Source organism: Microplitis mediator, chromosome 2, assembly GCF_029852145.1.
Source record: "Microplitis mediator isolate UGA2020A chromosome 2, iyMicMedi2.1, whole genome shotgun sequence".
NCBI lineage: Eukaryota > Metazoa > Arthropoda > Insecta > Hymenoptera > Braconidae > Microplitis > Microplitis mediator.
In genome coordinates, this window is record NC_079970.1 from 13,840,610 (window position 1) to 13,853,247 (window position 12,638).

A 12,638-nucleotide genomic window follows, 5' to 3' on the forward strand; every position below is an offset into this window, starting at 1 on the left:
GAAATTTAAATGTTCAAAATAAAATCCAAAAATCTTTAATTGTCTGCTAACTTCAGGATCGTTAACAATTTACTAAGTCAAATTAACAATAAATTGATATAAAATTTGCCTGAAAATTAACGGCAACTTTTTCTAGTCAACTTTTCAAGTGAATTTGCATTCTAATTCGGGTAGTAAATTTACGTCAAATTGTGTAGCAAGTTGCATATAAATTGTCGTCAAAAATGAAGAAGTCCGAAGTTGACGGACATTTCACGAAAAATTCAAGGAAACTTTTGTAAGGAAGTATTAGGGATACTTTTGCTGAGGACAAACTTGGGTACCGGAATGAGTGTGTTGTGTGCGTTGTGTGTTATAACCCCACCCCTCGTTGTGTGTTAAAATATAAAAGCACCTTTATAAAAAACTTCAATGCTCAATATTTTAATAAGTTTTTCCAAGTTTATGTCATTTCTATATCTTGTGATTTCTACCAAGCTCTTTGTAAATTATATACGTGGCTATCAGCTTTCTATATTTTAACAACATAAATGTTAAGTCATATTTATAACAGTTGATAATACAACAATAAACATTTTAAATCAATTATTTATAAGTATAATGTAATGAATAATTGTTCAAACCAAAAACACAGTGTTGTTTCTCAATTTTATATTGGATCTTATGTTGATTATAATATATCTACATATCTTCAAGCGTTTGTTATTATTTAACACAATTAATATCAATTCTGACGTTTATGTTTAAATGATTTATATGTAACTTGACAGATTTTAAATTAGAATATTTTTTTAAATGCCCTTTCAGAACAATGTAAGTTAATACAAATAAGTTGAATTTATTAATGAAAATAAGATTCCAATTAAATTGTATAACTAATAATTCGTTACGTTACACTTTTTTTTTACTTCAAAAGTGTGTTTTAAGATAACAGATACTTTAAAATTATCAATCAATTGATAACTTTAAGAAATAACTGAACAATGACCGAGTACAAACTAGTTGTTGTTGGAGCAGGAGGTGTAGGAAAGTCAGCACTGACAATCCAGTTGATACAAAATCATTTTGTTGACGAATATGATCCTACAATTGAAGATTCATATAGAAAACAGGTAAAACTTTTTTAAATAATTTATTCTATTTAAAACAAAACACGGCAATACTTAATTATGAAATGACATTATTATTTATAAAAATTTTTATGATACTGAAGTTAGCCGCCGTCCAACAATTTTTTTAATTTTTTTTAAACAATAAATTATTTTTAAAAAAATAACTATAAAAATATGCACATGTTGAAAATTTAATAAACTATAGGTGCAATTTTTTCAAATATTTTTTTAAAAATAATTTATTGTTTAAAAAAAAATCAAAAAATTATTAGACGTCGGTAAACTTCAGTATCATAAATTTTTTATCAATTTTACAATATATAAATTAACTGAATAATGTGAGTAATGTAATACGTTGCTCACAGTTTTAAGATCTTTTGATCATGAGTCGCTTAGATTAATGATTCAGAAGTTAGCCGACGTCTAATAATTTTTTCATTTTTTTCAAAACGATAAATTATAAAAAAAAAATATTTCTAAAAATTTCACTTACAGTTTTTTTTTTTTTAAATCCAAAAAGTTTTAATTGTCTACTAACTTCAGGATCATTTAGATTTTGAGTTAAGTGGCCTTGTTGCTGATATTTTAAGAATTGCAGATGACATTCAATTAAGATAAACAAAATTTTATTGATCATACGAGAAAGATCAATGGTTCCATTGGAGGCAATGTTACAATTCTACTCACAACATCTCTACTCAAGGGAAGTAGCTACAACTCTACTTACTCATAAATTTACTAAGCCTCGACTCTACTCACAGTTTTTTCATTCAGGTTTAACTTTACTCAGCTACAACTCTACTCACGTATTTTAGCCTATTGATAAAATAGCAATTCTTTGTGAGTAGAGTTGAAGCTGATTAAAAATATAACTGAGTAGGCTTAAATTTGAGTAAAAAAAAACTGTGAGTAGAGTTGAGGCTGAGTAAAGTTGTGAGTGAGTAGAATTGTAGCTACTTCTCTCGAGTAGAGAAGATATGAGTAGAATTGTAACACTGCCCCATTGGATCGTTTAATAATTTCTGTATAAGGTTTTATAAGTTACATTACTACCTGACATTCAATTTCAATTAAAAATTAATTTTTAAAATCTGGCCTCTATCCATCCCAGTTTCTAACCCTTCTGAACTTCGTTCCCAAGCGGCACATAGTCCATAAAAAAAAAAAAAAAATGAAAAAATTACAAAGTAAAAGTTGATCGTTAACTATTTCAACGTTCAAAGAGTCAACTTATTTTACACCGAGCTGGTTCCCTAATGTTCTTACAGGAAGTAATTCCGAAAAAATATCACGAAGATATCCAATAGTTGACTTACAAATAATAGTACAATGTGGATAATAAAAAGATACTTTTTTGATGACTAAAATACTAACTTTCTGTCATTAAGTTTAATCAGTTTTATAGTTATCTTTCTGTAATCATTATAATACTTAAAAATACTTTAATAGTATATCATTAACAATATAAACTTTTATTTCTATTAACAGTAAAGCACATTTATCCTCACAACCGTAAATAATTTAATATAAATATTATATCATTTATCAATTTTTAAAAATTAGAAGAAAATTATCAAGTATTTCTTAGTCTTTCACTGAAGATAACATTTACACTTGCTTATTTAAAAATATCCTTGCTGAAATTTCAGCAACACTTTTTTCCTGAATTCTATTTTGAAAGTAATTGATATCTTTATTTTCTATTAATAATCGAGATATTTATTTTCATTTCAATATAAGCTCACCTAACTTTAGCCTTATATTTTTTTAACTTCCCGTTAAAAAAATTAAAAATTTTCCAAAAAAAAAAAAACAAAAGAGAAATTATTAGTTTTGGTCTAATTTTCGAAAACCGAGTTTTCAACAGATCTCCAAGTTTTGAGGTCCTAGGAAGTATGCGTCATCCGGATACTTCGCCATGAAAATCTTATTTGTCCCTATTACTGTACCACCTAAGTTCTTCTCTTTAATTATTGTCTCCATGTCGTCAATAAATATGTTGAATAATATTGCACTCAGTGCGCACCCCTATCTGACCCCTTGATTTATTTCAAGCTCCTCCGACTTCCTGTTGCCCCGATGTATTTCGCTTGCTGTTTTTTTGTAAATCTCTGCTATCATATTTTGCATCCTACTACTTATACCAGCCTCTGTTATTTTTTCCATCAGTATTTTCCTGTTAATTGTGTCAAACGCCGCCTCAAGGTCGATGAATCCTATATATAATTTCTCTTTTCTCTTTAGTTTATTGTTTATCAATGAATTTAGGATTGTTATGTGATCTCAGGTGCCTCTTCCTTTTCTAAATCCCGCTTGGCTTTCTTTTATTTTCTTTTCCCTATCAGCCCAAGCCATAATTCTATCTACCATTATTGTCGTAAATATTGGCAGGTATACGAGTCAGCCATAAGTGACTCTAACAAAAATAAAACTCTACTTAGTTGAAGTCAGCCGCATCATACCTACCTATAAAATTCTCGCTCCAATAAAACATCTGCTATCTCAAAATCTCTACCAATGAAAAAATCTACCATCATATAATCACTATCAGAAAAAAACACTACCAAGTAGCATTTATGAATAAACTCGACCCGTTTGAAATCCCTACCATCAACTTTAGAATGTATATTTACAGACAATAAATTTATTTTTAATTAATTGGGAATCATTTAGGAAGATTTAGGAATATAATTTTATTATTCAGCACTAATTAATTAAAAGTTAATTATTTAATATATTAACTCATATTCCTAAATCTTCCCAAATGATTCCCAATCAATTAAAAATAAATTTAATGTCTGTAAAAATATACATTCTAAAGTTGATGGTAGGGATTTTAAACGGTAGAGTTTATTCATAAATGCCACTTGGTAGTGTTTTTTTTTCTGGTAGTGATTATATCATGGTAGATTTTTTCATTGATAAAGATTTTGAGATAGTAGATGTTTTATTGGATCGGGAATTTTCTAGGTAGTAGGTATGATGCTGCTGACTTCAATTGGGTAGAGTTTTATTTTTGGCAGAGTCGCTTATGGCTGAGTCGTATACCTGCCGTTAATATTTTCTATCCTCCCTCGCGGTTTTGCGAATGCCGTAAATTTTCGGCATTTATACACATGCCGTAAATTTACCGTAATAATTTGGTAATAATATGGTTATATTGGCCAGTTTTTTTCCTGTACTTATACTGTAGAGTTACCAGATTACTATAGTAAAATTACTATAAAAATGCCGAACTTTTACCAAAAAAATGCCGTAAAAAAACTATAAAAATGCCGAACTTTTACCGAAAAAATGCTATATAAATACCGCAATAATGCGATAATTTTATAATAATAAAATCATATTTTTTTGGTAATTATACCGTAGATATCTTGCGATTTTGCCAGATTTATCCTGATATAATGAAAAATTGTAAAAAATTTGGTTTTATTTTATATTTGCTTCTGCGGTTAAAATCATCGAAAATGTGAAAAGTGTAAAATTTTATATTTTATTCTATTAGTTCATACATTTCTTATTGAAACAAAAGAATGTAAGTGAAAATAAGAATCCGGGAAAATTGAGGTCTTCAATTTTCTTAAGTTTGTTTGTATAGATATAAATACAATTAGTACCGACTTTCGAATAAGCGATTTGGCATAATGGTTAACAGATCAGGCTTTAAATCATTAGGACTCGGGATCGAGGCCACGAGTTGGCGGGTTTTTTTTTTTTTTTTTTTCATGACAGTTATTGTACATATAACTTTATAATGTTATATATAATTATATATAATTAAATAAAATTTTATATAATTATATATAATTTTTGTTCCGGGTAGAACGGTTTAATGCTGCAAAAATGCCGAAAATATGCTGTATAATTACGGTTTTAATGCTGTTAAAATACCGTATTTTTTCTGTTTTATTACCGTAAATATTCTGAATTTTTTTCGTAAATTTTTGGTAGTAATGCGGCAAAAAAACTGGCCAAAATAACTTGAATAATACCATATTTATGCAGTATTTATACCGTATAATTCCGATATTATTTCGGTATTTCCAAAACCGCGAGGGCTATATGTAGTGAAGATACACGGAAAGAATTTTGTGATAAAAATTACTCTGTAATTTCGAGTAATCCTGGGCCGTTGCAAAAAATTGGTATTTTTTGTTTTAAATTTAATATTTTTTGTTTAAATATTAACGTTGCTAGACTGTGTTTTACTCTACTACTGAGTAATTTTTTAAAAGTCTTATATTTAATCGATTATTGTGAATATCTCATCTTAATCTATTAATTTTTACTCCATGCGATTAATTTTTACTCCCCAATATACCATTCTTTTAAACCCATTAACTTTTTGATGAAAAACTGCTTATAACTCGAATAAATTTTCTTATCTATGGGAGTAATTTTTACTCTAAACTGCAGGGTAATATTTCAGTAGTCTCCGTTAATCTTCGGTTAATATCGGCTTCGATTAAATGTCTTTTATTTTGCTCGTGACAATTTACATGTTACGCACACAAACGTAGGCTTGGAATAAAGACGATCTCTGTATCTCTCTATAACTTAATATTTATTTAAAAAAAAAATTTGTATCTTTTGCACGCCTCGGAAGCGAAGCGGAGAGGTTGTGCTTTATAACCGACCTGTCAAGGTCACACGATTTCCACTCATTAAAGTGCATATATTTTTTTTCTATTACTCTTACACATTATGAAAAATACATCAATATAAAGCTGAAACACTAATAAATAATCCTGATACTTTTTTTAATTTGTTTAATATGTATTAATATAAAAAAAAGTTCATTAAAAAAAATTTATCGTGGACGTCCATTAGTCTGTGGTTCAAAAAAACGGCGTGGTACGGATATCTCGAGAACGACTTGACGAAACTACTTAATTTTTTTTTTTAAATTTTCAGAAATAAGCAAAGAAGGTTCCTTTCGAAAATCACTACTGTAGGCCTTCTCGTTTTTTTAAAAATAAATCATTACGGTTAAAACCGGCAATCTTACATGTAAACAAACACACACTGCCGCCATTTTTCATTAGGAATGTTCTCCTTATTTATTTTTTTTTTTTACTTTTATTACCGTATATTTACCATGGAAATTTCTATGGGAAAAGAGCGGGATATTCAATTTTATTCGAAATTTCACTTTTAAAAAAAAACATAACATGAGCGTTCGAGGCGTGCACTTTTGGATTTTCCAAATTTTTTTTTCTTTTTCAACACAATGAGAGTAATTTTTTTTTCTTTTTCAAAATATTTATTTTAAGTCATATTTTAAGGCAATTAGATGGTTATTAGATTTCTTTTATGGAAATTTCAGTCTATTAATTGTAATTTTTATTGTAATTCAATATAAATTTTATAAATTGAATCATCAACTTTTTATCATAACCTACGAGTAAAAATTGAATTACAGAGAATTTATTTAGACAGCCGCTAGGTGTAATTTTTACTCGTAATTGTGAGTAAAAATTAATCTGATTGATTTTTACTCACTGAAAGAGTAAAATTTCGTAATTCGAAAGTAAAAAGTCGTAATGGCCCAAGATTACTCGACTTAGAGTAATTTTTAAAATAAATAACATGGCAATATTCATACGAAAATTCTTTCCGTGTATGCCTCTGTAGTTCTCCGTTTTTTTCTCCGTTCCCGCATTTAAATATAGGAACAATCCTTGCTTTTCCCCATCCTTCAGGCAATTTACTGTCGCTCCATATATCATTTATGATCCTTCTTAATTCACTCATCATTTTAAAATGGTAGGCTTGTTATAAACTCCGCTTTTATTGCATCTTCTCCTGGAGCCTTTTTATTCCCTAATTTCGTGATTGCTTTTTTGAGTTCCAGCACTGGATATATATATATATATATATATATATATATATATATATATATATTAGGGTGTGTCAAAAAAAAATGATTTTTTTTTTCTTCAAGTCTCATAGTCTCAAAAGTTTTTTTGGGACCTAAAAAAAATCCTCCATAAAAACCAGCTCAATATCTCAAAAATTGAGCTGGCGGTTTACAAATTCATTTTCCTATTAAAAAAACACGTAAAAAAATTATTTTTCAGTTTTTCGAGGAAAAATCAATGAAACAAATTTTTCTTCCGATTTTGAGTCTCATACCCTTATAGGAAATCTGATTCCCTACAAACATGTCCCTAATAGTCATGCTCGTAACTATAATACAAAAAAAGTTACAAGCCTCCAAAGCTCGAAAAAAAAAAGATTTTTTTTACTTATAATTGTTGTTTTTACGTTATCGTTATTTAATTGGTGGTATTTTTTTCGAATTTTAATTTGCAATCGTTTACAAAAAATCTATTTTCCGCAAGAAATTATTATTTTAGCATGCTCATAAAGTGAAAGAAAAAGAAAATCATCGAGCTTTCAAAGTATAAAATAATTTAAAACCGTGACGATTAACTTTTTTTTTTTTTTACCTGTGTCAATCAGTCAATGAAATCGATTTTCTATAAAAGATTGCAAATTAAATTCAGAAAACAAAATATACCACCCATTAAAAAACAATAAAGTAAAAACAATAATTATACATAAAAAAAAATTATTTTTTTTCGAACTTTGGAGGCTTGTAACTTTTTTTGTATTGCAGTTACGAGCATAATTATCGAGCACATTTTTGTAGGGAAATAGATTTTCTATAAAAGTATGATAGTCAAAATCAGAAAAAAAAAATCTTTCCATCGGTTGACCCTGCGGGCCAGCCCCAAAACTTCTCGCTGTTTTCGAACTCCTTGAGCTCGAAAACATTGTTGTGGATATATATTCGAGCTCGAAAATACGTTTGTATTCCATTGTTTTCGAAAAAAACCGATTTTAGCATTTCTTTCTCCCACGATATCTCAGAAACGAATAGACCGATTTTGATAGTTGAGGGGGCAATCGGCGTATTTTATTGAGTTCTAGAGCTGATAAAATTTTGAAATTTTTTGATTCAGTTGTTTTGAAGATATTCGCAAAAAACCGTTTTTTACCATTTCTTTCTCCCGCGATAACTCTCGAACGAATTATCCGATTGAGATGGCTAAGGCAGCAATCGACGCGTTTTATTAAGTTCTAGAGCTGAATAGATTTTGAAGTTGATCGTTTAAGTCGTTTCTGAGAAATCAATAAAAAACTGAAAAAAAAAAAAAATTTTTTTTTCGTAATTCGCCAATATTTTCGAGTCTACTTGATCAAATGATCTGAAATTTTCAGAAAAGTTGATGGCCAACAAGCTCTTTCGATTGCCGCCGTAACCATCCAAATCGGTTCATTAGTTAAAAAGCTATAGACCGGTCACATAAATACATACACACACACACACACACACATACAGACACTCGGACATCATTCTGAAAATAGTCAGAATAGCTTCCTAAGACCTCAAAACGTCGACATCTGATGAAATCTCGATTTTCGCAAATCGGGGTGAAAACAAAAACTTCCCAATTTTTCGAAAATCGTCGATTTTCTAAGCGCACAGTAAAAAACGAATCGTCAAAGTGTAAAAAAAAACGTGTGTTAAAATTCTGAGTGTTGAATTTTCAACACTTTTGTGTGTCAATTTAACACACAATATTTATTTTTTGTCAACTATCACAATCGATTAATTTTTTAACACACAAAAATGTAATTTTATTCGAAAGTAACACTTTTTATATGTTGCTATCAAATCAACATACAAAATATGTTAAAAATAATGTCGACCATCACAAAAGAATTCTTGGAAAATTTTTATTTTCAACGTATACGTGTGTAACTTTTTTTAACACTCACAACATGTTAAAGTAACATGTGAATAAGTGTAAAACGTTCGTTTTACACACGGTGTATGTTAATTTTGACGAATCCAATTTTACTGTGCGGGAAGTTAAAAATTTTTTCATTGATTTTTCCTCGAAAAACTAAAAAATAACTTTTTTACGTGTATTTTAAATGGGAAAATGAACTTGTAAACCGCCAGCTCAATTTTCGAGATATTGAGCTGATTTTTTAGGGAGGATTTTTTTTAGGTACCAAAGAAACTTTTGAGACTATGAGACCTGAAGAAAAAAAATCATTTTTTTTGACACACCCTAATATATATTAGACGGGTTCAAAAAAATCGACTATTTTTTTTTTTTTTTTCAAAACTCGCAGTGAAATATCTTCCTAGTCATGAAAAAAGAAGCCTGTGGAAACGAGAGCTCTTCATATCAAGTTTGAAAGGTCGCTCATCGTAAATTTCTATTTTACGTTTAAATAACATGGAAAAAAAAATTTTTGAACTTTGGAATTTTACAACTCATTTTGGAATTAACATGTCTGGGTGAGAGATACATATTCTTGAAGGAAATTAAACGCTCTAAATAAATTGTCTCTTAAGTTTTTTCTCTAAGTCTACTCCTTTAAAGGTATTCGAGTTTAAAGTTCAACATGTAATCAATTTAACCTTTTTTTCTTAAATTGTGGTATAATAATAAAACTCAGCTTTGAAAAAAATTATTTTACAATTTTTAAATGATATTGATAATAGCTTTAAGTTTAACACGATTATTTTTAGTTTATAAAATTTACGATTTTCACTTCAGCTATCAAAACTATAAACAATGAAATGCTAAGAACAACAATTAAATATCAATAACCAAACAATGACATTTTGATGAAAAGACGAGACTTATTCAGGGAAAATTATGTACATACAATTCAAATTTTTTTTAAACTTCAGAGAGAATTAATTTCAGATTTTTTAAATTGAAAAGTCATTTATTCCTCATAGTAGAACAATAAAGATCTACTTTGTCAACGTCGTTAAATTTGATAATTTAATATTTTAAGACAAATTTTTTTTTCAATAATAATTATGAAATATTTAAGAAAAATTAAGAAAAAAAGGTTAAATTAATTACATATTGAACTTTAAACTCGAATAACTTTTAAAGGAGTAGACTTAGAGAAAAAACTTAAGAGACAATTTATTTAGAGCGTTCAATTTCCTTCAAAAATATGTATCTCTCACCCCGACATGTTAATTCCAAAATGAGTTGTAAAATTCCAAAGTTCAAAAATTTTTTTTTCCATGTTATTTAAACGTAAAATAAAAATTTACGATGAGCGACCTTTCAAAATTGATATTAAAAGCTCCCGTTTTCACAGGCTTCTTTTTTCATGACTAGGAAGATATTTCACTGCGGGTTTTGAAAAAAAAAAAATAGTCGATTTTTTTGAACCGGTATAATATATATATATATATATATATATATATCGGTATGGTACTTTGTTCAACATCCTCAAAATTTTGTTCTAGCTTTGATCAACATTGCTCTTAAGGTACTTGTCGGCATGTAAAGAATTTTTTAGCAAAATTTACCCAAAAAGTTTGGTACTGTAAGAGTCTAGTAAATTTCTAAATATTCACTATGCACATTGTAAAATATAGTACTCGGTAGCTTGTATATAGAATGCCATTTCTACTAACATAGTAAAAATTTAGGTATTAGTTGGATATTCCCACAAAACAAAATTTTTTAGGTAATTCTTGCTAAAAAAAATTCTGTGCGAGTATAATAAAATACGCAATTGATAAATACAATCAGTTCACTTTTAAGTTATTTTTTAAACGTAGGATTTAAAAAATCACATTTATTGTTGAGCACTGCTGCTCGGCATGTCCTTTTACAACTAATAGTTTAATTACGATGCATAAAAAATCATAGCAATAAGATTTGAGGAATTTAAAATTATTGAATCATTCAGAAAAATAAAATATTTCTATAACTTTGTATACAAACACTCTATAGAGTGTAAAATATATTTTGAATGTTCCTCCTAATTTTTTCTTCTACAGCCTATAGTTCATCTACTGTAATGAAAAAATGATAAAAATACGGCGTGGCGGATTTAAAATTATTGAATTATTAATTTTAAAAAAACATCTACGAAATTCTGTAGAGCGACAAACGTACTCTAAATTTTATTTGAAATTTTTTTTATTGCTAATAGCTTACGCACTACAACTAAAAAATGATAAAAATAATTTTTGAGGAATCCATAACTTTTGAAATTTAAATAACACAAAAAATTTGTTAAAAGCATACTTGTTAATCTATTATCAATGGTTTAATCATTAGGTTTGAAAAAGCCATAATTTTGAAAATTTTCACTTAGAAATATTGGCAGTAGAAACTCAACTCAATTAAATTTTTTGTAGAGAATGCAATGTTGTTGGAGGAACGCCGGTCAGTTAATTCGAATACAAATGTCTTCATAGTTTGCAGGAGTAAATAATGTTAAAAAATAAACATTTTTCTATATTATTTAAATGAGGAATCTTTGAATTCGATGAAAAACCTCTTGAAATTATTATTAAGGGCTGAGATTTTAACATAATTTTTTTAAATCTTTTCTACAAAATTTTCATGTGAGAGTAAAAAATAAAATCGGTTTTTTTTAAACCTTAATGGATAATCACTAGGACACTTATCTGATTAATTATTCAATAAATCAAGTTCTAATCAGAAAACATCAATAGTATAAATTAATGTTATAAAATTTTTATTACTAACAGGTTGTTATTGACGGAGAAACTTGCTTATTAGACATCTTAGATACAGCAGGACAAGAAGAATATAGTGCCATGAGAGATCAATACATGAGAACCGGTGAAGGATTTTTACTCGTCTTTGCTGTAAATTCTGCAAAAAGTTTTGAAGTATGCTTTAATAAATATTTAGCATTGCATTAAATTGATATTGTATTATACTATTTTTATTTTAAGGATATAGGAACGTATAGAGAGCAGATCAAAAGAGTAAAAGACGCCGAAGAAGTGCCTATGGTATTAGTTGGAAATAAGTGCGATCTTCAACAATCCTGGGCCGTAAATATGACACAAGCGAGGGAAGTTGCTCGACAATACGGTGTTCCATTTGTAGAAACATCAGCGAAAACTCGAATGGGAGTTGATGATGCTTTTTATACTTTGGTTTGTTAACAGTCAGTTATTTTTTAGTGTAATTAAATTTTGAAACACGAAGTAATTTAATTTGAACTTAATTAGGTAAGAGAAATAAGGAAAGACAAGGAACATCGTGGAAAAGAAAAGAAAAAAAGAATGCGTGCAAATAACGCAGGTCGTGGTCGGACGCGATGTTGTCTGCTGTAATTATTTGGTGTCGTTCATTTAAACGTTGAGTGTTTAATTGCAACTTCAAAATATGAACAATATAAATATAAAGTATATCATTTGCGCATATTTCGACTTCCTAAATTCGGTACGCTATTAAGAAAACTGCTACTTATATGTATAACTTAAACTGAAAAATATATCCAGTGTGATATTTTTTTTTTTTTTTTGTATTGAAAAGGTAATAGAAAATTTATCTTGCACAAAAGAAATCATTTAATTCATCATTTTTGTGAACCATAAAACTGATTATAGAAGACAATGAGTATGATGGTAATTCCTCTGCTCGAAATTTCGATTCTATTTTAAGAATAAATGATTACCGTTGGAATACCAAGTTGAAAAATGAA

General features: G+C 28.3%; 1 protein-coding gene across 2 annotated transcripts; it reads left to right on the forward strand.

The window, feature by feature from the left end:
* Positions 1-410: 410 nt before the first annotated feature.
* On the forward strand, positions 411-12,638 carry LOC130678764 (ras-like protein 1). 2 transcript variants are annotated; one of them, XM_057486216.1, is made up of 5 exons: positions 411-813; positions 928-1,112; positions 11,671-11,814; positions 11,881-12,087; positions 12,163-12,638. In XM_057486216.1, exons 2-5 carry the CDS (start codon positions 984-986, stop codon positions 12,265-12,267), a joined length of 585 nt encoding a protein of 194 aa, XP_057342199.1. In that variant the 5' UTR covers positions 411-813; positions 928-983; the 3' UTR covers positions 12,268-12,638. The 2 variants fall into 2 exon arrangements, with proteins under 2 accessions (XP_057342199.1, XP_057342198.1); XM_057486215.1 differs by having other exon boundaries at positions 413-813; positions 917-1,112; positions 12,163-12,637.

Coding starts and splice junctions, on each gene's coding strand:
- LOC130678764 (XM_057486216.1), top strand. CDS start 984: ATGACCGAGTACAAACTAGTTGTTGTTGGAGCAGGAGGTGTAGGAAAG. Junction 1,113..11,670: donor AAGATTCATATAGAAAACAG/GTAAAACTTTTT, acceptor TATTACTAACAG/GTTGTTATTGACGGAGAAAC. Junction 12,088..12,162: donor ATGATGCTTTTTATACTTTG/GTTTGTTAACAG, acceptor GAACTTAATTAG/GTAAGAGAAATAAGGAAAGA.